The sequence below is a fragment of the Athene noctua genome, chromosome 14 (genome assembly GCF_965140245.1).
Source record: "Athene noctua chromosome 14, bAthNoc1.hap1.1, whole genome shotgun sequence".
In the NCBI taxonomy this organism is placed as follows: Eukaryota; Metazoa; Chordata; class Aves; order Strigiformes; family Strigidae; genus Athene; species Athene noctua.
Genome location: NC_134050.1, coordinates 15039922 through 15065972, shown reverse-complemented (window position 1 = coordinate 15065972; position 26051 = coordinate 15039922). Strand labels below are relative to the sequence as shown.

Genomic DNA, 26051 nt, shown 5'->3' with positions numbered 1-26051 from the left:
CTTAACAAAATTTGACTACTGCTACTCGTTGTGCTAAGATTTAAAAACATCCTTTCCTCAGATTGCCAATGTTGTTTTGAGCGATAAAAGCTGCAGAGATGTTTTTAATTTCTTCCTCCTTTGAATTAGTTTTCTGTTATTGACACTGAATTCAGTTTGGCATCTTATCACATGGTTACTTATATCTGAAGATTATTTTCCTATCTGTTCCTGTCAGAATTTCCGTTTTTGTTCAGAATAATTTTTGTTCTCTGTTGATTTGGTCACCTCGCAGTTTTCAGGATCACCTCTAAATAATTTGAGCACCTTGGCTGTATGGGAAGTCCCTCTGGTAGCCTCTCTCCATTTCACGGTTCACAACTGTCTCTTGATTTATGTGCTTTGCTTTCATGTTTTCAATGAACCCTTAATCCACAAAAGGACCCTTCCTAAACAGCCAATGGAAAAATGAGTATTAATGAAAATGCTGCCAGACAGGTGTTAGATCTCATTTAACCACATCATTATATACACATTTCTCTGAATAATTTGTGATAGTTAGTTGATAGATGTACATAATGTTATATTTCTCTTATCTTTCTTTAAATAAAAGTTCTTTAAATAATTGTATACAGAAAGGAAGAAGCAGGCCCTTACAGACATGTACCTAATTACATCTGTTGCCAAACACTAATAGTTGTGTATTAAAAGCTTTACAATATATTTGTTATAGTGGTATGTTTTCGAATGACAACATAGTACTTTAAAGTTAAAAAAGGTAAGGCTTGAACATAAATGTAGAAATATAGAAAAAAAAATTGTGCTTAATCTGATTAATGCTATCCTCGTCTGCCTGGTTTTTATGCAACTGATAAAGCCTGTGTATCACCTCTGGGGAAAGAGCCATCTCATTTTGCCTATTGCATTTGGTTACTATAGCAGCAAAAATCTCAGGTGGAGAGAAAAGAGAAAACCCAAACAACCTCAAAATAAATATCTGCTATGTTTACATATATAGAAATACTAGGACAGTTGATTTTTTTTTTTTTTTTTTTTTTTAATCTAGCTGAATAGGACTAGCTGAATAGGAGATTTATTAGTATTAAAACTAAATTGGTATGTTGTTATTACATCATATTTTGTTTCAACAATACAAACTTTCTAAGTTGCCGGTATGAATGTGGATCTTCTAAGTCAACTAGTCTATATGATTCTTTAGAGAAAAGGAATGTGTTCTCTTGTGAGCATTCCATTTTCAGTATGGGCTACTGGTGGTTTTGGAGGGTTTTTATTTCTTTTTTTTTTTTTTTAAATGAAGTGAATATTGCCAGTGTAATTCTTTTAGCTGGTAAATGTGATTTCTGTAGACATAGTAGCACTGTTTAAGTAGAGTAGGGAGCTGCTTGAGAGGAGATATTATATAGAGGGTTGTTTGCAAGTATTTTAAAAAGATTTACAAGGGACTGGAGCTCTGAACGTACATACTGTGATTCTCTGTGTTGTATGCACATGCCTAGGAGGCGCAGTAAGAAAGCTATCCTGAAAAAAGACAAAAAAGGTCACTGTGAAGACGAAAGGGGGTATATTGGATAACAGATATTATCAACCATCTTTGGTAATAGTGATTTTGAACTAATGTTTCTGAATGCACAGAGTTAATGCTATAGTCACTTATTTTTAAAGATGAATCTGCAGATACTATTAGGACAACATTAACTCCGTTAACATGCTGGGATGTTTCAGGTAATTCTGCATATATTTACTTGCTTTTAGAAAGAGAACGAGAATATTAATTAGCTATTAAGAGACTTGAATACTTGAGTTTCATTATGTTCTGATTTCATGCGAAATACTGTATCCTTGAAATACTATATACAAATACTTTCATTTTCAATATTGTTTGGTGTTTTCTGTTACATCTCAGGTACAGAAAGTTTGGATCACCAGTGTTTGCTGCCAAAGATTTTTTTTTTTTTTTTAGTAGAATAATAATGTATATTCTCTTTTGATGGATTTACTGTCTCTTTTGCTGGCTATTTGAGTTCTTCCACGTGGCAAAGACCTCACATTTTTAAAAAAAACATTTTTCTCCTTGTGAATTTGAAGTTCATGATTTATCTTGGTACTACCAGAAAAGGAAACTTGATTTATTGTCAGTGATCACTCAGTAGTAAGTGGAAGAGAAATTGCTAAATGGCCACATAATAAATGCTTTAAAATTATGCATTTATCATTCTGTATTGCATTATGATTTTCTGATAGTGATGGTCTTGTTAAAAGCTTATCTTCCTCTGTAGTTGTTCTAAATAAAATAAAAACAGCAGTATGTTTAAGATACTGTGAAACAGCATTTTATGGAATAGTGAAAATCTGTCCAAACTGAATTTGTAGATTAAAAAACATTCCTCTGGGGTTATTTTTTTTTCATATTAATGGTTTTATTGAAAAAATTAATTCCCATTTGTTGAACCTTAAATTTTATTTTTTCATGTTTGTCTTCCCTGGGAAACTTAGCTCTCTATGAAATAGCTACTCTAGAAAACAAAGAAACAGAATCTAATCAGATTATCTGTAGTCTAGAAAGCCTACAGATTTTCTGAACATGCATGTTATGTACTCTTTCCTCTTCCCTCCGCCTTCTTTCATCCCTCCTTGCCCCAGTGAGTATCTGGAGAATAGTGTGCGACTGTAGTGTCCTAGAGTATAAAACTCAGTAGTTCGTGGTATGGACGCTGCAGAGAATCTAAACCTCAAAGGAAAAAGAAAAGTTTTGTGTCTTCTAAGGCCAGACATTTTCCTTGGATATGTTTTGTTTTCATACTTTTGCCACTTGTTTCTAGTGGCCTTCTTGATGATATCACACCTAATAGTTTAGATTCATTTTGAGGAAGCACTGTAGAAGACTGTCACATCCCTTTTAGCGTTCCTCCCTCGTCAAATACCTACTCTCAATTTAGTTGCCTTGAGCAGAGAAATGGAACCTTTTTCATAAGTATATATTAGGAAAAGGCAAGTAAAATGCAGGCACATTTTTCTACCAGTTTTGAAAGTTTACGGAGTGGGAAGGGAACAAGTGAGAACAGAGTCAAAAGCAGATAGTAAAACTGGTTGATCAATCAACACAAATAGCTTAGTCAGGCAGTGTTATATATGGGAAGTGTCTTAATCTGCTCTTTGCTGAAACTGGATATTCCTAAAGCTGATTAAATGCTGAAGTAGGATACCTGGTCCATAAGAGGTAAGGCAAGTTGACTCAAGCTGATCTGATGAAGCTCTCATGCATGAAAAGTTGGCCAGGGATTTTAGGGATTTGCTGTAGTTTGTTCTTGTATCTTATATCTTGGACCTGAATGTGCATATAAAAGCTAGAAAGAAGGGATTTATGCTAGATATGCAAGACATAAAGGAAATGGGATCAAAGTTGTGTTACTTCCTTGCAAGCTTAACTGAAACTGTGTGGTCACAAATGGAAAAATGTGTTTTCCCTGACACCAATCAACTGTAAAAGCTTTTGGAGAAGCAATTGTTCAGGTTGTAACTGAGGAAGAACAATGGTGGCAAACACCTTGTCCTCAGTAAACCATGTGTTGTGCTACTACAGTCACAAATTCTTCTCTGTTCTTATGAGTGATAACTGCTCAGAATTACTGTTACATTCAGAATTGGATTGAATTTCAGTGGTAGCAACAGTAGCATTTGGCATGGCTTGTGTGTCTTGGTTTTTGTTTTGTTTTTTATTTTTTTAATAAATGGCTTTGAATTATTGAGATGGGAAAAGAAAAATCACAGGTTGTTAATAATTTGTTTTGTTTTTTTCTGATGTGACTGTATTGCTACTTGTTCCTAAAATACAATTTGCTAAACTGTGTTGTTAATGATTTTTGAAAAGACCACCTGTGGGTTTAATTCATAAATTGTTTTTGTGCTTGGCTGCTGAGGCTTCTCTTCTCAACCTGCATATGGGATTCCATGGGATTTTGCACTTGTGTTTATCCTCTCATTTCTCCATCTGGGCAGCTGTACTGAATTCTTACTTGTTGAACAGGTTCTTATGGTAGGATTAATCTCACCTATGCTTTAACCAGGTATCTGCATCTGAGCTGGTTATGAAGATTTGTTGAATCTTAGTATGACTCAGAAGTTTTTTATTTCTAACAGCATCTGTCATGAATTGCACTATTTTACTTAAAAGGTATTTTAATAATTCATGTTGTAGTATGAATCATATTTTTGGCAGGTTCAAAGATCTAACATTAAGTTAGTGAAAGATCTAACAGTAGGCTAGCCTTACTTTGATTTTAAGTAAGAAGCTGTTACTGCAGTGCTGACTCCTATCCTTCCCTCCCCAATACTAGCCGTTTCACATGTTTGCAGCCAAGCCTCTAAACTGGGCACAGTTTTGTTTCTCTGCATTAGCCTTATCCTCTCTGAGTGCTCTTTGTTATATCTTGATTCTCTATTGGATTTGCAGACAATTTGGCAGGTTTCTTTCTCCTGATACACAGATAAGTACCAATCATCAGATGTCACTGGCAACATCTATTTGAGAAATACCTGAAATCAAAATAATAGGGGTGATGCAAAGGATGTTGCAGATGCATGGGAAATGTTTGGCTAGCCTGTCATTCATTTGCTCACTGTGGATCTCAAATATGAAAAGGCAAAGCTGGCTGTTTGAAACAATGTGCTTTAGATTATCTGTTTTTGTTTGTTTTCTAGACAGAATTCATCTATGTCCAAGCAACAAATAAACCAAAGACCTTCAAGCATGGTCAGCGAAACGTCCACTGCAGTAACTACTTCTGCTGTTGATGCAAAACCTGTCTCTAAGGTAAAGGAAGAAGGCTATTGTTTCATGATTATTGCTTGATGATTAGAACTTCACTCGCTTTAAATCCAATACTCTTTTAATGCTAATTTTAATAGGGCCATGGGTTTAGCCTATAAGTCTAATAACTTACCTCAAAGAAGAGACAATATCTTCTACCTAAGCAAAAACCTTTTTACAGCATAGGAGCACCATATACCCACCCACAGGATAGTGTTGAATGATAATTTGAAAAACAATGATTATTGTGACGTGACAAGTTTGAGAGGGGTCTTGTGAACAGAAGTAAGTATATGGAATACTAGTATTCCAACAAGTCTTTTGATAGTCCCAGTGCATATGGCAAAAAGTGCTGTAGAATATCAGTAATTATAATTTGCAGTGCTTACTTTTCCATGAAACCTTACTGCTGTTGCTCCTTTTAGTCACAATTTAGATCATTTTCTACCATCACTGTAGTGCACAAACAGTGCAGGCACCAAGTTTACACACAGAATTTTTAATAATAGAAACCCCCATTATTTGTCATTGACAAAGGGCCTGTGTTTATTATTGCACAAAATATAATAAAGCTGTGTACTTGAAGTGTCACCAACTATTTTAATGCTTCTTTGACCTTACAATAAATTACAGTACATGGAGAATAGGAGGGGGCTAGTTAAAAAGAAGCAAAACAATACTGGAAGAATTAGCAGAGACAATATAGATTTCTTAACTTTGCCTGCAGCTTTTAAACTTCTCAGGTATTTTTTAAAAGCAAAAGTGTGAAGCCTGTTAAGTAACTGAGTTGAAGGAAGGACATTGCCAAATTGGTTGCAAAGATACTTTTGTTGAGTTGGAATCACTTTAAGTGTTTTTCTGATGTTTTGGTATGCTTGGGTGAGTATTGGAGAAGATGAAAACAATTTCATGAAAAGGTAAAAAAGAATTTTTTAATTTATTTTTTTTTAGATCCAAAGTGTATAGGTTATTGGACCAACATAAAGATTGTCATATCCCAAATCTCAAACATACATTTGCCTTTGAAGTGCTAGAGGAAGTTATCACTAAAACCAGTAAAGTTAGATTACCTGAATTACTCGATACATTTCTTTTTGATCTTCTAACACTTGAATTTACCTAAGTACTTGGGCATTTATGTTTACTGTATTTGTCTTCCTTATTCTGATTTTTTTCTAAGCCATCATTAGAGGCAGAAGGCCCATTTTTTCACCCTTAAACCCAGCAAACTTAATGGGGATCTGATACTCTGCTTTGAGCTGGGGATTTCTGCAGTGACACAGTTGACTTTAACTTAGACAGGATCACACTTCTGCCAAAAAGTGTGCATCCTCTGTCACCTGCTCCTGCCTCCCCTTGTCACATGTTCACACTGATCTAATCAGGCTTTGCAAAGCAGTGAGGTCAAAAATGGTGTCTGGATACAACTCACAGGGCTGCCTAAGTATTAGAGACTAGTTCACTGGAGATGTCAGAACTGCCCAGCTAAAGGTGAGGGTAGTGCTCTTTCCACCACAGCTTGGAGAATATCCAGAATCACCTCCCAGAACTTCAGCTGATCTGGTTTGGGTCTCTGCTTCTGTTTTGTTTGCAGTCCAGTATAAGTGTGGCCATGCATACTTCTGGCAGGCTCCCAGGTATGAATTTTTTTTAATACATGGCAGCTTTAGACTTTGAATAGAGGTCTCGTAGAGGGCTTGCCTGTACTTTGCTTCTCCCCCAAGTTTGTTTGTATAAGTTCCATCCTGCTGTGGGCCTTCAATAAACAACTTTACTGGAGTTTTGATTAAGACAGAGAATCAGTGTCTTCCTTACCTATGCTTTGTTTCATCATTGCATATGTTTCCAGGCTTGAAATCACTCCTCTCTTCTTTTTCTGTAGAGTCAGAAGATCTGTTGAATTCCTTCCCAGCCTAACAGGAAATTAATTCAAACGAACTAGCAATGAGGGGTATAAAGTGAATAACCTGTCCTCCATTTTGAGGTTGACTTTTGACACATTGATTTTAAGATCCTTTCATCTGTTTCTAAATGTTTTCTTCCATTAATTCCATGATCATTCTTTCAAAGAGTGAAGTTCCCCGGTGCAGACTTGCAGCACAGTCATGAAGCCAGAGACATGTTCTCTTTGTCATGGCAAAGGTCTCTAGCTACCAATAGCTAATTATTATCTTTTATGAAATGCTTTCCTAATTTTTTCCTGTAAATGCCATCACAGAACTCTATAGGTATAGTGTTGGAATCCTTGCCAAATTCAAACTCATTTTTATATAGAGCTGTGTATTGAAGTAATACCAAATCATAAAGTGCAGGAACAAGTATGTGGCTTTCTGCTTGGTTCTGCTGCAGAAAGTTGACAGCTAATAATTGCTACATTTGGGGTGGAGGGGGAAGGTAAGCTGCCAACTGTACAGTGGATTTGTCATTCTCAGATCCAGATGAAAGAGATGAAGACTTCTGGCTTCCTTGTTGCAGTGATCAAGTCTGAACTTGGATTGAATAAAACTTCTGCAATAAAAAGTAATTGCTTGGAAAGAGAATTTCACATTTCTCTCCAACAATGTCAGTGTAGAGCAAGAATAGCATGTTGGAAAAAAGAAGAGCAAAAAAGACAAAATGATGCTCGTACTTACCAAAATGTCCTTCTGTTTCACTGATGTGCATATAAATATATAAGGCTTCATTTTGTAAGACACGTGAGATGGGCAGTTTCGCAGCAATGCACATAGATTCTTGGGGTGGGTCCCACCATTTTGATGCTGGCATTGTCTGAATAAGTCATCTGAAGACTTCAGAGCAGTGCAGCCTATCCTTTTGATATTTGAGGGGTGTTCAGTTGAGGGAATAAAAAGCAAAAGGGCATTCTGAAAACCACAGTTGTACTCTGTCCCAAAGATCTGCTGGTTTGTAGCCAATTCCATTACATTATTAAGCATATTAAAAGCCATTTATAATGATTACAAATTAAGGATATGGAGGAATAAAGATCTGTTTCAGTTTGAGAGTGAGATACATTTGGAATTTAGTCTGTTAAAGCATCTGATGATATGAATGGAAGCTTGTAAATGTTAGTGTGCTACACGGTACTTTGGCCAAGTCAAAAGCATAAAGGATAGCAGTGTGATGTATTTATTGCTACCTACGTTTGAGAGTGTGTTTTGGATGGATTCTGCGCAAGAGAAGTAATTGAATTGATGATACTGATAGTTGCTGCTGGTATTTTTCCAAGGTGAACTGATGAGGTTTACAACAAGTAAATGAAGATCAGGTCTAGGAGTTAAGAGAAACAGGCAGTGGTGTCAGGTATGCGATGGTGCCAGCTCTGTGGGACTGTCTGGTGCAGGTGTAAACACAGGGTTTAGCTGAGGGCCACTGTAGATGAATGCTCAATATTAAGAGCAGGAATTTCTGTGAGTTTCAGTTTTTTGTGTCCGAAAAACAAGGATTTTCTCTAATTTTTTTTAGAGTTAATGAAAGGATTCATGAGTTCATTTGTTAGTGAAATGTTGAGATTTTTTAAATGGAGGAGATTGACTGAAACAGGTGGGGTTTTTTGTGGGCCTTTTTTTTTTAATTCCCTGTAGGTTGAAAATTATGTATTCTTTTATGTGTATATATTTGCATAACTTTACCAAGATCCAGTCTTCCTTATTTCTGTTTAGAAAAACTGTTCCAAATGAAATGCTGTCTATATATTTTTTGTCTGTCCAGTTTTAGAAAAAAAAATATTTCATTTTATAATTGTTAGCAACTTTTCTCCTCAGCTAGAGGCTACTGCAAGGAAGATGACACAGTGATGAAAAGTGATTTCAAAATTTTGACTCTTGACATTTTGAGGTCTTTTTGCAAAAACTTATGAGTCATTCACAAACAAGCCAGTGTAACACATGTACTGAAGTCAAAAGCAACTTCTTTGTCTTCAGTGACACAGGCAGCTGCTCTGACCTGCATTTTTCAACACACAGAGCAATGATATCAGAGGATTTTTAAGTTAAGAAAAGACTACAGCCATAGAGACAAATAGTTTTGAAAATATACCTTTTCTTTTATACTAACTTTTTATTCTAGTCAGTGGAAGCAAATTGTGACACTCAGTATCTGTTATGCTTTGTTTTATTCCAGAGCAGAATGAGATGATTCATACTACAGATTATATCAAAAGTTTAATTACATAAAGCACCATAAAATGTTTGTTTCTGTTGTGGGTATTGATATAGAATACACAGCCTTGGGAAAACTTTTCCTGCTCCTGTGTAATAGAAATTGTTCTGTCTTTTGATCAAGTCCAAGGATGAATTTTTCTGCATTGTGGTCTGCATTTTTTAAACATTAAATAAAGTCAGAGGATCAAAGTGCTTGATCATTGACAGGGGATCTGATGAAAAAAAATTTAAACACTGCTGTGAGGCTAGATCAGCTATACTTATAACTGTTCTCATTTCATCCACCCTTCCTAGAATAAATATGAGAGGAAAAATTAGGAAACTAAATTCTGTACATTTTGTAAATTGATTTCTGTTCAGATGCAAAGCATAGATTTTTGACTTTCAGAGCCTTAGACAGTTGGACCCTCATTATTTTTATCACCCTTGTAATGTAGCCATTGCATCTAACATTTGGCAACAGTTTTTTCAAAATCCTGACTAAATTGATTACTTCTCATTTTTCTTAGAAGAATATATATACCTTGGCCTGATGATCATACAATCATCCAGAACTTGGCTGTCCTCATGATACATTTTTGTGTGTTTGTGTAAAGCCATACTTGGACACAGGTTCACAAATTACCTTTTGAAGTATTTTCAATAGCAAACACAAAGTGCCTAACATCTTATTTCTTCCTTCCATTAGTGTCAGACTTGCTGCTTGTAGGTCTGTGAGTGAGTACTGAGGGAGATTTCATGGTCAGAACTGACACGCTGTGTTTGCACAAAGCTGGTGCTCTGCAGTCTGTCAGCTGAGGGCCTAAGCACAGGTATGGCACAGAAACGGCCTGGGAGATCTTGGTAATGCCATCCTCACCTGGCGTTTGCTGTGAACTGGTTACTGCCAGCAGCATGGCCAGGCCATCTGCTCAGGAGCCTGTTGCTGGCTACGACCTGGCCCATTAGGTTTGTGCTAGCCTTAGAGAGCTGGGCTGCTCAGGCGATCTCCTGGGTAAGTGTCATGCAGACTCTCACCGAGGGATTGGGTGAGGGGTCACTCCTAGAGAAAAGCCTGTACTTGGCAGCCTTCCTGGCTCCTAAGTGTCAGGGCGTTTCACAGAAATGACCCTGACGGCGGCTCACCTGACTTCTCAGCAGAAAGGAAAGCAGTGTGCTGCTTCCTGGTAAACAGACCTTGGGGAAGCTACCTAGTAAAGTCTGCCCGTTGATATCTCATTACAAGCATTAAATCTGTGTTGCTGTTTTATATGCTATAGCACCAAAGTAAAAGTGGATTTTTTTTTTTTCTTACTGATTATTATTTTAAACCTGCATTAAGATGAGTGTTTATCTCTACTCAAATGTGTGAAATTTAGTGCAGATTGGTAAAGCCTGGCCTCAAAATTGGCAGAATCCATTTAAAGGTATCATATATTGCTAGAATATTTTATTATTATATATGCTGTCTTCTAGTCCAGATGTTGCCTGACTGGCAGAAGCAGTATGCTGAGATATTTTTATGATGCCATCCCTTATGTATGACAAATATGCTGGTTTCCAGAGCTGCTGTTTGTCTGCAGCTGACAGAGCATCAGTACCCTGACCAGCTGAGAGGAGAGATTCAAACAAGAGACAGACATTGTAGGAAGGAGATGAGTGAACCTGGACAGCTCTTTCCTTGGAGAAGTTGGGAGCAACTGTAGGGGTAGTTTGTGCACCTCAAGTTCCTAAAGCAACTGCAGTAGCAAACTGTGCTGACATTGGAAAAGAGCAGACAGATTATCATCCAGAGATTCTTGCTGGATTTTTCACAGATTGTTAGGCTTTCCTTGTTTGTTTTTGAAATAGTTTTGACTGTGTGAGTCAAAATGGAGGGTGCAGTAAAACAGAAACCATTACCTAGTCCTTGTGATTTTCACTTGCTGCTGTCTAGGTCTCTTAGCAGTGTCACTCTGTTGTTTCCTTTTGTTTGCAGGGTCAAAAACCAAGTATTTTATTAAGCTATCAGTGTTGTTTGAATTTAAACAGGAGAGAAAACCAAAACCAACAAAAAAACCCAAACCAAACAATGAAGGGCGAGAGTAGGATTCATGTGCACAAAGTCCTGTATGTGTAAGAGACTTGCACCATGTTACAGAGAGACACTTGCATGCAGCTCTTGTAGTGCACTCAGAAATACTTCCCAAGCATGCTAAGACTTCAGCAGTTGTCTTTCTGACTTGAATCACCAGTACTGCTGCTGTTCAGCTGGGAGTTGGCAGACAGTTCTGGTGCTGATATGCTGATAAAAGTGGAAGATTGACTTTGCTATGATGTAAATATTATTGTCTATTTATTTGCCCTTGAAAATGGTATAAATACTTTGTTACTGTGTAATGAAGTATGAATTACTGCAATGAGTTATCTGTAATATGAAATTAGTCTCAGTACAGTTTAAAAGCCACCACTACATTATCCTTCTTTACAGTTTGTGAAGGCTGGAAATAAAGTTCACAGCTTTGGAAAGAGGGAACAAGCTATCAGGAGGAATCCCAATGTTCCTGTTATTGTAAGAGGCTGGCTACACAAACAGGTAGGCACGTAATCATCTGTTTCTGTTCGTATACTTCAACACAATCATCAAGCAAAAGTAAGTGCTTTCCAAGTAACTGAAAAAACAGAAGCTTAAATGTTGGTGATGCAGGGCAGTGCTGGGGACTCCCACAAGCTTCTGTAATGAGGGACTTGAGCTTAGCAAGTGTGAACACCAAGTTTTATATACAGGTTTGATTCAGAAGTGGAAAAGATGATAAACGGACATCACTATCATGGTTAAATGTTGAGGCTATAACATTGTCTAAATCTGGTTATTTTTCTAGGTTTTTTTATGGTTACTGTATGATAAAACGTCCTGCTGGCTTGCTCAGGTCTCCTTCAGAACACACTATAAACCTGAGGTTGGCTGTGAAGGCCTTTTTCCATCTGCTTGCTGCTTCCCTTGTACTCTGATCGAAGGCTTAATTCCAACCCATATGCCTTTTGTTCTCCAGAAGCAGGAGGGAGAAAATGGAGACAGGAACCCTTTCACCACATATTGCCGTCACCAAGCCCAGTGTCCAAGCAAAGGCTGGATGATAGGATTTCATCCATCAAACAGAATTATACAGCTGCTGTGTCTTGAATTCTTAAGCTGACAGGAGCACATCCTTGAGTGCAAAAAGTAAATAAAGCTGTTTGTTGTATGATACTTCCCTGCTTCTAATTTGGCAGTCAGCATCCATCGGATTATCACCAGAGATCCAGCAGCTAGGTTTAGGGATGAGTAGGAGAAGGTTGAAATCTAAGGCTTACAATTATGATTCTACATATGCAGGAAAGTGAAACTGCTGACAGCCATCCTCTTCCTCCTGCATGGAGAGCTGTGTTCTGCTACCAACTCTGTTGACATCTGCTACCCAAGTCCATTGACTTTAGGACAGAATCAGAACTGAGACACAGTATGTGTCAATAGTCTTGTAGCATGAAAAAGGAAAGGGAAGAAAATCCTTGCATACTTAGTATGACTGCACAAAGGAGAAGGGAAATAGTATATACAACATTCCTCTAGCTATTTCCTTCTGCCCTCTTACCTCTACTGGCAAGCACTTACAGCCTGAAGATGCTTTCTGTGCTGCTGGTCTCATCAGAGCCTACCTCAGCTGAGTAACTTGTACTTGCTTAGGCTACAGTCTGGCAATTTTACAGGCTTCTAAAATTAATTTCAATGTAAATGTTATTCATATTGACAAGGTGATATATATATATAGATCTCCACAGGCATGTTATATTATACTTCATTAAAATTTGCACATTATGCCCCCTGTTCTATTTCCTACGGAATATTTGATTAAATTACATTTTAGGCATGGGTAACATGTGGGAGATCGACTGTAGAATTATAGGGGATCATTGTCTGAAATGTGAGGTCATACTTTACAGCTGTGTAGTCATTTTCATCTTGGTCTACAGGCAATCCTTGTTGGAGTTTGTGCCATCCAGATGCACACTTTGTTTCTTTATTGCCGATAAAGCTGTCTAGATTTGCATTGGTTGTGTACAAGGTTAATCTGAATGCTGTTTGGATGTGAGTTTAATTATTTAATGAAAATTAGCAGTTTGAATATTTTATCCAGATTATTTTATAGCTGGATGTTTTCCCTCTTATCTTTCTTAGTACATAATATTTGCTAAAATATAAACCACTTGTTTTTGCAATTAATTCCATATTTAGGTAAACTTCTGGCAAACTACTCACTGGTACAGTATTACTGTTAACTTTCCTTAAATGAAAAGTGTATCACATTTCTTGTATTTCAGGATAGCTCTGGAATGCGATTATGGAAAAGACGATGGTTTGTGCTTGCTGATTATTGTTTGTTTTACTACAAAGGTGGGTAGATACTAGCTCTTTTGAGTTAGTCTGTAACAGTTCACCTGTTCAAATCACACTGCAAGCATAAACTAATTGAATTCTTCAGATATAGCTAGACATTTTGAGAACATAGTGAGACAGTGACTTATCCATATGTCTTTAATGCGCAGCAAATGTCAGGCCAGAGTTGGGGAACAAGGGGGTCCTGTATGATCTTTTGTCACATAATTTACCTTTGATCTATGCCAAGGTTTATGTTGCAAAACATCTGGCAGCAATACCAGTTTAAGATTGATCCAGTCTCTGGTCTGTGTTGTGTTACCTACTTTCTTGTGCTTAAACAGCTGATTTTTTGAGAATACACTAGGGCCAAATCAGGGCATTGATTCAGCTTTAATTCAAGGGACAATGAAAGAGTGAGAACTTCAAATCCAGTAATTGTACCAAAAAAGGTTAATGTGATTTTAGATTGAACTAGGAATAACGGTATAACATAAGGTTATGCTGAAGTTTTGAATATTGTGTAGCATGTTACAATTTTTGGAAAGCATTACAGAATATGAAACTTGAATTCATATTTCTAGTCACTGCATTTCTACTGCTGATCACTTTAGAGCCAGCAGTAATAGAGTTTTCCTAATTATAGCAATTATAGATGCAGAATGCTAAATGGAAGGTCCGTCATGTTATACAGCCTGTCAGAGTTCATTTGTCACAATAAGCTTTATACTTGAAGTATATTTTTCTGTCGGAAGTTAAAAAAATCAACTGCCCTCCCCCAAAAAATGCTAAACTGTTTTGTTTGTTTGTTTTGTTGTTGTTTTTTTAAAAAATCAATCCTGTTTTTTTAAAAATAAAACTTTTGTCTCTATGTGTTATTGGTATTGAGTCATAAAAAGATTCAGGTCAGAAGGGTCTTAAGGAAGTGTCTAGTCCAACCACCTGATGAAAGCAGGGTCAGGAAGGAAGTCAGTCTGGGTTGCTCAAGGCTTAATCTAGGCAGGCACTGGAAACCTGCAAGGATGGAGATGGCACAGCCTCCCTGGTCGGCCTGTTCCGCTGCTGCTCTGTGCTCATGGGGAAAATTCTTTTCCTTATATCCAGTGTGAACTACTCTTCTTTCTACTTAATGCCTGTGTTTTGTATGTCCATAAAGGAGAATTATTGTTATCCCACTGAAAAATGTAGTGGATGAGATTCTATATATTTTTTTTTTTTTTTCATTCAACAGACAGCAGAGAAGAATCTGTTCTGGGTAGCATACCACTGCCTAGTTATGTAATATCTCCAGTTGGACCTGAAGATCGCATAAATCGCAAATTTTCTTTTAAGGTACAGTTACAAAGCTTATTAGCTAATCATATTTTAAAATGTTTATTTCCATAAGAAAAGCTGCTGTTATAAACAGAAGCATCATCTGCTTCCCCCCCCCCCCCCCCCCCCTTTTTTTTTAAAGTAGACAGGTTTATTGACTGCTCATTCAATTATGACATAGCACTTTTTTGTTGTAAGTGTCTTTAGGGATTAATAATGTGTCTATGAATAAAGATCCTGTTTCTAAAATCAGAAATCAGACTTGATAAGTTGTTCCAGTACTGTTTACAAATTGAAAGAAAAGTTTTCTGGTTTTTTTCTTTATAGGGTACTTGATCTCCTAGTGGACTGTTGGTTGTTTAGTTTTAGTTTTGCTGTGTTTTTTTAGAAATAAAGCAATCAACTCAGTTCTCACAGTTAGAAAATGACAACACTGTAGATTTCGAGATTTAGTTTCCTAATGTCAAGGGGGAAAAAGGGTAACCAATTTTTTTTCCCGTTTTGGGGGGAGGGGAGCAATAGTTGTCCTAAGTGACATGGACTTTTTAAAAGAAAAAATATTCTTGTTTGATGTAGTTTGAGGTTGTTTTTTTTTCTTTTTTCGAAAAAAAAAAAAAAAAAGTATAATTTACAGTTCTATTATTTGTTATAAAAAACTACAAAAATGAAATAAAACATATATTCATTCTTGACAGTGGAAAAACCTGACTTCAGTTGATGATCTGAGCTGTAGCACTAAGGCAAAGTTTAGAAACTTTAGTGCATGTTGCAGATTTAAATTCTACCAATACTTGGAGCAGAATCTGTTTCTCTATCAAGTAAATGATTTATGTACTTTAAATTTAGAAATCAGGTTTTGATCAGGTATACTTTAGGAGATCTAGAAGGAAACTTTCTGTTTAAATCTTGTGTGTTGAAATTACAAAGAACATCTGCTCATCTTAGACTTTCCCATTTTGATTTTTGAGGCGTTTTAAAATTGGAAACTGCCTTTTATTGGTTTTGGTTCTATTTTCAAGTGTATAAAAGTTTGAAATTTATTGAACAAATATTAACTTGGGAAATGTGTTTAAAAAAGACCAAGTGCACTTTGTGGAAATGTTTATTGTACTTGTTCAAATGCACTGAACATGAGATAGCAGGACAAGCTACAAAGGAACCGTTGTTTAAGAAAAACATTCAGATATTTAGTGAGTGTAATTCATAAAGCCCTCCTCTTCTAGAGCCGCCTTCTAGGAAGAAGCACATACTGAAAGAGGAGACCCAATGTACTTCTAGGCCTCTGGTTCCCTTGAATAACTATTAGTGCGGTCTGGGGAAGGAGATAAAGTAGCAATAGTATCGAGTTGCTTTAGAGTTTAAAAAAAATTGTGCTTTTTATTTAATTGAAAGGGTGTTTGTAACTGTTAATTGAATGTATATTAGCACTGTTAATGAGTTTAATGCCATCAGTGATAAGGTGGGGGGGGGAAACCCCTGTGTGTATTCATACACATGTAGTTACCAAGCAGTGTGTTCTATAGGCCAGATCTTAAGTTACCACTGCCAAGTTCTGTCTCTCCTTTCCTGTGGAGTAGAATTCATGGTGTGATCATGGTTAAACATTTTCAGAAGCAAATGCTGACTTTCCCTGCTCCTTTTAGGACAGCATACTTATATGAGCTCTACCAAGTCTTTAATCTGTGTCTTTTCCTGAAAATCATCATGAGCCAGTAACCTGAGACTTTCAACATAGGGTCATTACTAAAAAGTTGATGTAGAAATAGGGATTTGATAGCAAAAGGAACTTTATGCTAGAAATCTATATTAAAAAATGAACAACATATATTTGACGCATTCATTTGTTGGGCTGATCTTAAGTTCTCTTTAGCTGTTTGATGATTGACTGCAGACTTGATGCTGCAGTTTCATTTTATTTAGAACCAACTTCTAGGTCAGAGGAGGATTTTCCAAGATTCCTGTTTCATGAACCCCATCCAACACTGATGTTCAATGGTCACAGAGTCGGCACACGGTGACCAGAGCACGGCCATACTGGCATTCCATCACTCACCAGCCATTACCTTTATCTAATCTCTTCAGTACTCTTCGATATCCAGAGCATAGATGGACATTCTGTCTCATGACGTAGTGCAGCCAGAAATAGAAAACACAAGCAGATTAAACCCAAAATAAAGATAAGACTTTTTTGCCTTTAAGTTCTGAATGAGTGGGAGGGAGAATGTGCCATGTCACTTTTTACATTAGGCCTGTCATTTACTCAGATTATGTAAATCCTCTGTTACAGTAGAAGTATTGGCTCCCATTTTAAGTGGCTGTTTTAAAAAACTGACTTTTTGAAGTTAGGGAAGCAGTCAAACTGTGAAAAATTTCAGCATTTTGGTTTGTAAAACTAAAGGAAGGAAATCAACTTAGCAAATACCTGGATACTTTTTGCGTATGAGTTAGAAGGAGGTTTGTAAAATTCATGCTCACTAGGATATATAAAAACCCTGTTAACATGTAAACCACAGGAGTTCTCAAAATTCTTTTCCTTTCATCATCCCCTGAGGCCCGGCTTTAAGCTTTTGTGTCCCTTTGGGTGTTTAACAATTACAGGCCTGCAGAACTGCATACAGTCTGTTTAAATGCAATCAGAAACCTACTTTGAAGTGTAACAGTATGTATGTTAAATTGTTTTGTTTAGAAACTCCGCTTTTAAGTTTTTATCGTGATGAATTTTTCACGTTGTTTATTTGTCCCAAGCAAAGTGCTGTGACTAGGTGTAAACTGCTGTCATTAACTTGTGTGACAGCATTTTAGAACTCAGCATCCTTGCTGCATATTTCGTTTGGTAGCTAACATCTTAAAGATATTTAATCTAATTTGTATATTTTTTTAACACAGTAATTTTTTTGCTGGTACAAATATGAGGGAAGATAAATCCTATGAGGGAAGATAAATCCTATGTATGGATTTTAATATGAAAAATTTAGCACAACATTAATATATAGCTGGAATTGACTGTACTTTTTAGTAATAAGATCATTTTAAACATGAATAGTATCAATTTATGAAGGTTCATGTCATCACTGTCTCTTTAGAAGCCTCATTGTCCTCAATCATGAAAACTATTTTTAATTGATCTTATATGTGTTAAAATATATGAGAGAATACTGAAAGTAAACTTATGTCAATCTGACAGTAATACAAATTGAGAAACTTGGAAGGCTACCAACATCTGCTGTAAAGAAAACAACAAAACTTCACGCAAAGACAATGTATGCAAGTATGCGTTTGTATTTAGGTGCATATCTTGCTACCAAATAAAGTCAATGAAGGATGTTCTGGTAAGAGGTAGGAATTAGTGTTGGTGATACAAATTGCTCCTTTTGGTACTACCTTTTACATGTTTTCAGAGATACAGCCTTTCAGCATGAGGGCATTCAGAGCCTAGGAAGCCAGGCCAAATTATTACTTCCAGAAGATGCTACTGCAGCTTGGGTTTAGACATCTTTTCATTATTAACATTCTAAGATCTACTAATGGAAGCATCTGTTTGTTGTGTAGACCTGCTGGGACCAGGGCAAACTTCTTAATCTGTTTATTTGGTCTCATGGTTTTCCTAAAAATTTTGACCTAGTTTGTTCTTTTATGTTCTCTGAATCGTTGTTGCTTCCTTAGGCTCCCGTATTGCTTACAAAACTTCTCTGGATCTGGGGAGTCAGGTGAAGAACTGTTAAGGGCCATGAATTTAAGAGGTGCCAGTTTCAAATTTGGAAGAGAAAAGGTTCTAGATTCTAGAAGTCCTGAAAAAGCTCAGTATTATTAGAGAGTAGAAGATGAATTAGATTGTTGTTGTGTTCATAGTGAAGGCTCAGAGTATTAATATTTCCATTTTTGTTTATAAATGGTTCACAAATATTGAACTTGAGGAGAAGGGAGAATTACCTCTGTGTTATAGCCTATTGAGAGGGCTAACTTTGAAAGATTACAATTTTTAGAAAACTGATCCCCTCCTCATCCCTTTGTCCTATGAACTGTGGCGGCTTCTCTTCTAGGACTTTTGAATTATCGCAGGTGAACATAACAGCTCTAGGCATTAGTTACTTTTAGTATAGTCTTTTGTTAAGTATTTTCTTTGGAAACATGAATTTTTTCATGATTTTAACTTGTTTAACTTTTTGTCCTTGTCTTGTCCTATTGATATGCTCTTGGGGTTTACTGTCCATTTCTCCTTCTGTGCATTATGGGAGAGAGACTGCTTTTCTTCTCAATCTATCCACATTAAGGCATCTGAATGCATGAATAGGTACCAGTATTATTTTTTCCCTGTTGTGTGTATGGTGTACATGTGCTCATGTGCTGTGTTTTAGGCTTTTTAGTATGCTGTAGTCATCCTAATAGCTATTGCTTTAAAAAACCCCAAACCAACCAAACAAAAAAACCCTGCTAGCTTCTGTGTCTTCTAGCAGTGACAGCTACAGGACATTGGCACAAAGTGGCTTTCTTGCATATAAACCACACTACTAATAATGAACTGAAATATATTTGAATTTTCCTTTAACCAGTTTTATATATTACAAACTTCAGAATGTCACATTTGTCGATAATAACACACCATCTCCATTATCCCTTCTGAAGCTATGAATGTTTATGGCTGGGATTGCTTCAGTCTCTCAAGGGAGAATGGTGCAACATACTCTGCATTTTTATACCGTTTTGACCTACAGCCTCTTTAGGCAATGCTTTCAGCTGTGTTCGTCGTGTGCTGCTGAAAGAGAACCTGAAAGGCAAATGGGTTATGCTAATCAGGATGTACAGGTCAATTCAGACAGACTGCTGTTAAATCCATTTATTAATGTGGGATGTGGTCTCTGCAGTTAGTTACCAAAGGTTCTGGTTTTTTTTCAGCAAGTATATAACCAGTGAATGGTAGGGTCCTACTGTGTCATCACAACAGGGCATATGTAGTCTGCTTTTATGGAGGGGTCACTTCACTTCTGAATTCCAGCATCATCATCTATGTCTCAATGTGGTCTGTGAAGGAGCCCTGCAGTCATTAGTCTAATGTTAAAAATCACTGTTTCCCTTTACACCTGGAGCTGCCAATTTTTGCTCTCTTCTTACACTGGATGCTAACCATAAATTGCAATGAATTAAATGCTTCTAAATCCTATTTGTTTGACCATTTGTAATGGTCTCAAAATGACCAAAAAAAAAAAAAGACCTCAATAACAACAAAGAAAACCCAAACCCAAAGAACTCAACCAGGGAAACTTGAAAAAAAATCCTTTGATTCCTAAATACCCAATTGATCAGAGCTACTGTTTCATGTCTGTAAGTCCTGTTATCCTGTGTTAAGGTAGGCAGCTAATGGTGGGGAGGGAGAAACCACCCTGTGTTCCCTTATTGGCCAAGTGCTGTTGGGAAGCAGAGACTCTTTTGAGGAGGAGAGGGTCTTGGACTTCTCCACGTCACCCTTTCCTCCTCTTCATTCTCCTCCTCCTTTTCCTAGCAGGCTGCTGTGCTGCAGTCTCAGCCTTTCCACTACAGGTGTGATGGCAGGCCAGGGACTGACCCCAGTGGGGACACTATTACCACTGTTTTCAAAATGAACTGAAGCTTCCTTGCTTGAGCCGCAGAAGGGAAAGGCCACCTTTCATACATTTCTAAGAACAGGTTGCAACAGAAAGGGAGTAAATTTTCCACAAAACTTAAAGCAAGCAAATATTTTGCTTTTCGGAGTTGTTGATACAAGTCTCTAAGATTATGGTAATTTGGGTAATTCAGGGTAAATGAAATGACAACATTTAGGGAGGCCTGCACTGGATTAAATAGCCTGGGTTTTGTCAAAACTTACTGTGTTTCTGAAGCCATCTGTGAAGGTAGAGTAGGGTTTTTTTCTTTAATTTGGAATAATGAGGGGGAGAGGATTTCATCAAAATAAAAAGGCCAGTCCTTTAGGGAATATTTGTGAAATATGTTTAACCTTTAAAAGAAGGTATATCCAAATTAAAAAGTTGAGATTTTTTTCCTTTTAAAAAAAATCCTGTCTTAGCGGTGTTTCATACCTTTAGCTTTTGTGTGCGATAACAAGTTTAGTTTTATAAAAAGCAGTTTAAATTATTAATTTTTAAAAAATATCATTACAAGAGCTTTCAAGCCAAGTATACTGTCTTCAGGTTTTTTGGAAAGTAAGAAAATTAGTCTCTCCCTACTAATCTGAAACATATCTGTAAAGTAGCTGAGGAAATATAGTCAAGTGTTTCAGGACTGATATGCCTTAGTAATACCTATACTATTACTTATACAAATGTGGATGAGGTTTGATTAAATTCAACTAGCCTAGAGTTACATTCCATATTGAGTACATTTCAATATTGAATATATTTGTAGAGGAATTTCCAAATGCCTCTAGTTTGCAGTGTAATTTCATGGAGTATTTTGGTGTGCAGGGGTACTTGTCAATATTTTATGTGCTGTGATAATTCCATCAGTATTACTAACTCTATCAGTAAGTCTTGTGATTTTTGCAGCTAATACAGAGGTTCAAGTGCACACTTTAACCAAAAGATCATAACATGCATTATAATGACTTCTTAAATAAGCAGCTTAATTGCTTGAATTGTAAGATTTTCGTCTGTGTTTTGTCTGAATAAATTGCTTTATTAAACGAGCTGGGAAAATTGGCTTGCTTGTGCATGTTCCTGAGAATTCATTTAATTTGTTTTGTATGGTATTTATGGAAAATGAAATGTGTCAGTCAAAAGAAAATAAAAAGCTGAGATTTCCTAACTGTCAAAAACAGAAGAGCTGCACTTTTAATAGTGCAAGAAAGAGAGAGAGGAATTTCAGTAAAAATCACAGTGCCATTTGAGTTTGCTGCACTATAATCCATTGTGGCAACATAATAACTTTACCCAAAATTAAAGAAATGGTCAAAAAATCTGGAAGGATTTTTTTTAAAGATATCAGGAAAAGTAACAGCAAATTTTCTGGGGGAAGAGATGAAAGGGCTGTCTGACTTTTTTTTCCCCCCTTCTCCTTACAGGCTGTTCATACAGGTATGCGGGCATATATTTATAATAAGAATTCTGTTATTGGCTCTCAGGCAGAGCATTCAGGGATGCGGACATACTACTTCAGTGCAGATACCCAAGAGGATATGAATGGCTGGATCCGGGCTATGAATCAAGCTGCTCTTATGCAAACACGCTCTTCACTGAAGAGGCAAGTTCAGTACTGAAACTGTTAGCTTTTAAATTTTTTTTTAAATTGGTGATGATTTCTGAAAGTGATATTCGTAAACGTGTGCATGAAACTCATTCCCATTTTAAATAAATAATTATTTTAATATTACATTCTATAGCAAATCAGTTAACATTAAGAAAGCCTGGTGTTCAGTATTTGCATCTACACACAAATTGTGTGCCCACATTTAGTGACATGGATTAATTTATATATATATATAATTTTTTAGGAAAACTCAGTTAAAAAGTTATAGTTTTTGTGAGCAAATTCATATATTACAACAACTGGTTGACAGCCTTAAGGAGAGATAAGTAGAAGGGAAAAGACAGAAGAGTAACGAGTTGTTTCAAATGAGTGTTTAGAACGAGGATTAAAGTGCTGTTAAGAGGGAAAAGGATATTAAAGATGGATAAATCATAAAGCACATACAGTTATGGTTATTAACTAATTTATGCAGGTATTGACTGTTTGGTTTTGTTTTTTTTTTTTTTTTTTTTACTTTGGTGGCCTTTAGTACTTGTAGGCATTTTTTATGTGCAGAAAAAAAGCACTCTTACAAAGGAGCATGTCCTTTGTCCCATTGTTCTTAATCAGTGCTAAAGGCAAACAAATTCATCTGTGCCTTCATGTGCTTCCAGTTTTTCCCTTTTCTTAAAATTGTGATAGCCTCCTTGACATTTTGACTATGGAATGTGATTTTTTTCCCCTACAACTCCTTGTGAAAGAAGACTGTACTGTAAGACAACCCTGCTCTGAATTAACCCCTTGGGGCTGTGAGGATTAGAACATCATGGTGCAGTTTTTCAAGAGTATCTCACAGTACTGCTTGCTTTTGGAAAATCAAATAAAAGCAAGGTTTAACATCTCATCGAGAGCTTTGCATCCTATATGAATTTGTGTTAAGATTTTCTGGATTTCATTTAAATTTCAAGTAACATGTAACCTGTTACTTGTTTTTTTCCTTTATCTTTTGTATAAGGATAGGAATAACTGAATAAAACATTGCGGAAGTCTGGCATGTTAAAAGTATTGATCCAGTGTCCTTCCTCCTAGTAGACTATTCATTTTGAGACACTAAATAGGCTGAAGTGAAAACAATTGTTTCATTGCACTTACTCAGAACTCACCTTCCATAAAGCTTTAAAGAAGCTGAACTTAGTTTCAGAGAAAATGAGGTGCCACTCTGACATCAATGATACTCCATTGAATTGTAAGAGAAAAAATTGATGTCCAGAAGCTTATTACTATAAGGAGATGAACAAAATTGCAAATGAAGTACATTATGTGTCGAAAGCAACATAAAATTTTTTGGATCCATAGATATTTTATAGTGTGTTGTAAGTTTAATATGAAGATTTCTGGTATGGAATTTTAAAAAATATTTAGTCAATAAGGTAAATAAATGCATGTGCATTGCAGCATTAGGAGCAATGGAGGGGTTTTTTTGTTTTATTTTTTGCGGGAATAGCCCCTAGGTTAGAAATCCTGTGGACAATGGTCGTACTGACTCAAATGTAAATTTTTTCTTTTTTTTTCCCCTGTCCTCTTGCCCAGAAATGACTAGTTCCTAATAGAAAGATATGAAAGACATTTTTGACTTTGAAATTATCATTTGCCTGTGTGGTTTTCTTTTTTTGGCTTTCAGTGTTTCCCAGGATAGGAAGATTTTCTTCTTTACAGTTGTTTGTACACAAGATTATGCAAGTTAAACACTTCTTTCATATAATATTAGAATTTTCAGTCACTGTTACACATGCATATAAATGACTTCTTCCTTGATAGCACTGTAAAGGTAACTTTTGTCTAACTGGGATAACAACTGAATTATGCTGAGCATACCTATTTTAACATGTCAAATTTATCACAGCCCGGAGAAGGTGCTTTTGTGGGTATACTTTCTAAAATAGTAACAAGACCGCATTAACTTCTTACAATTAAGCAGTGTTCATTACTGATGTATTTTCTTTCCAGAGAAACTGAAAAAGTGGATCAGCAAGCTGTTCCCCAAGTCAATCATGTGGATGCCTGTAAAGAGTGTGTGAGGACAGAGATTACAGATACAAAAGAAAGTCATCAAAAATCAGCTGAAATGCTTGGATATGATAAGCGTGAAGAGATCAGAAGAGAAAAAGAGGAGGAGGAGCGTTATATCCACAGAAAAGAAACTCTGGAAACTAAGAAGGGAAAGGCTAAGCATGCGTTAACAGAAGCTGATTCATTATTTCCAGACTTAACGAATGCATCGAGGTCCCAAGTAGCTCAGCCTCAGCCAGCTGAGAAAAATGGAACACTTCCTAGTTCATTAAGTATGAGTGCTGGCCTGGTGGAGCAGAATGGTACCAGCTCGTATAAAAGAGGGTTTGTTCCCAGAACAAATCCAGATAAACAGGTTCAAAGAAAAAGTAACATGGCTCAAGTGGAGCACTGGGTGAAAGTCCAAAAAGGAGATACAAAAAGGTTAGTAATAAGCCCATCTTTAAATAGACTGCCAAAAGGCATTTTGTTAAATTAAAGGAATATGTGTATGAGTGATACATTTAGTGCAAATCAGAATTACAGAGACAATTTATAACAAAACTTACTTTCTCCTCCAGTGCAGAATGGTATTTTTCAGGTGTTTTTCTCACGGGAAAGTCAATATGGGATTGGCTAATCAAATCCCTTTAATGTTGTCACTGTATTAACCACTGTGAATGCTTAAAACTTCTTAAAATTTGCTACAACTGAAGACCCAGAAAGTGAAATGCAGCCATCAGTTATCTCTTAAACAGCTACACTCTATAAATTATAGATTATTGTTTGTTTTCCACTCATCGCACTCAGAGTCACAGTGGGTGCGTCATACATTGAAAGGTCTCTGTATATTCATTTAGCTAATGAAGAGGTCCTAGGATGTTCCCATGGTCTCCACGATTCTCTTTTCCCTTTTCAGTCCCTGAAAATTATCTGATTTGTACCAATAAGTTGAATGCACACAGGAATGCTTTTGCAATTTGAAAATCTCAAATTGTGCAGTCAGATTAGGCATCAGATGAAAAAATGTAGTGATGTATGTATGTGTCTGTTCAGAATGTCATCTTGTGGCAAGCAGTGGGAAAGACAGTTGAGCTCTATGCTGTGTGTGAGGATTTTTCATATATGGGTAACCTTCTGAATTAGTACCTTAGAAATCTGCTAAAATCCAATGATAATAAATCATGCAATGGGGGACATAAGCATGTGGGCTTTAGGAGGGAGAAAATATTTGGGGCATTTTTTTAATGCTTATTGAAGCTAACATTTGTCACTTTGGATCATTAAGAAATGTAACGCTTGCTAATTCTGTTTGGAAGTCTATTCTTCTACTCTCTTACCTTTGGAATTACCCTTAAAGAAGCTCTCATACTTCTTGATTTTATTTAACATTCTTCTAGACTGCTAGAGTCAGTTTACTTGCATCTTTTTTGCTTGGATATCAGTCCATGCTTCTTGAGAGAATATGACTTTAATGAAAACAAGTACTTGGTATGTTAGTTCTTCTTACACCCACACATGTATTAGTCTAAAATAATACAGAAAACTATTGAACTAATTAGCCAGTGCTTAAGAAAACTTACGTTGATGTTTTTCACATAAAAAGTATAGGCAGTGAATAGGCTTGACTGATAGCTAAATAAGTATTGTTTTCTTCCAAATTACTTTTTTTTGAGTAAATCAACTTTAGGCATATATCAGGTATAGTGTTAAGACAGTGCTCTTGTAGCTGTCAACTTTTGTTCTAGATAAAACCAACTACCTCAGCTGGAGCTGTTAAGTACTCAGTGAAACTTCACAAGAGTCAGCTGCAGTGATGTAACCAAAATCTACCTTTATATATAAATTTTCTTCTTACCTTAAGAACTTTCTTTATGTTCTATTTTAGCTCAGTTGACCTTGTTTTCTTTGTCTTCCCCTGACAAATGCCGTTATATTCTCTGCATTCAGAAAAAAAAGCACGTTACCTTCCCAAAGATTAATGGATTAATTTTTTTTAAATGGCACCTTCTCTCAACCTGCTGAGATCATTGCAGTGCACTTAACTGATGGATGAAAGTTGCATGTGACTTGTGAAAACAGCATCTTGATTTCAGGATGTAGAAATATAGAGATGATAATTTGATTGACATTCCATTTAGATTTTAGT

At 36.4% G+C, this 26051-nt stretch overlaps 1 protein-coding gene across 7 annotated transcripts in view; it reads left to right on the top strand.

The window, feature by feature from the left end:
• PLEKHA7 (pleckstrin homology domain containing A7) overlaps positions 1–26051 on the top strand; it is a 160378-nt gene that overhangs the window by 95179 nt on the left and 39148 nt on the right. For 5 of the 7 annotated variants that reach the window (XM_074918711.1, XM_074918709.1, XM_074918712.1 and 2 more), the window contains 6 exons: positions 4699–4810; positions 11420–11524; positions 13288–13360; positions 14574–14674; positions 21690–21868; positions 23861–24346. In XM_074918711.1, coding sequence (XP_074774812.1) covers positions 4699–4810; positions 11420–11524; positions 13288–13360; positions 14574–14674; positions 21690–21868; positions 23861–24346 — 1056 coding nt within the window. Of the gene's footprint in view, positions 1–4698; positions 4811–11419; positions 11525–13287; positions 13361–14573; positions 14675–17847; positions 18948–21689; positions 21869–23860; positions 24347–26051 lie in introns of those variants that run through there. The other 2 variants (XM_074918710.1, XM_074918716.1) reach the window with 2 other exon arrangements.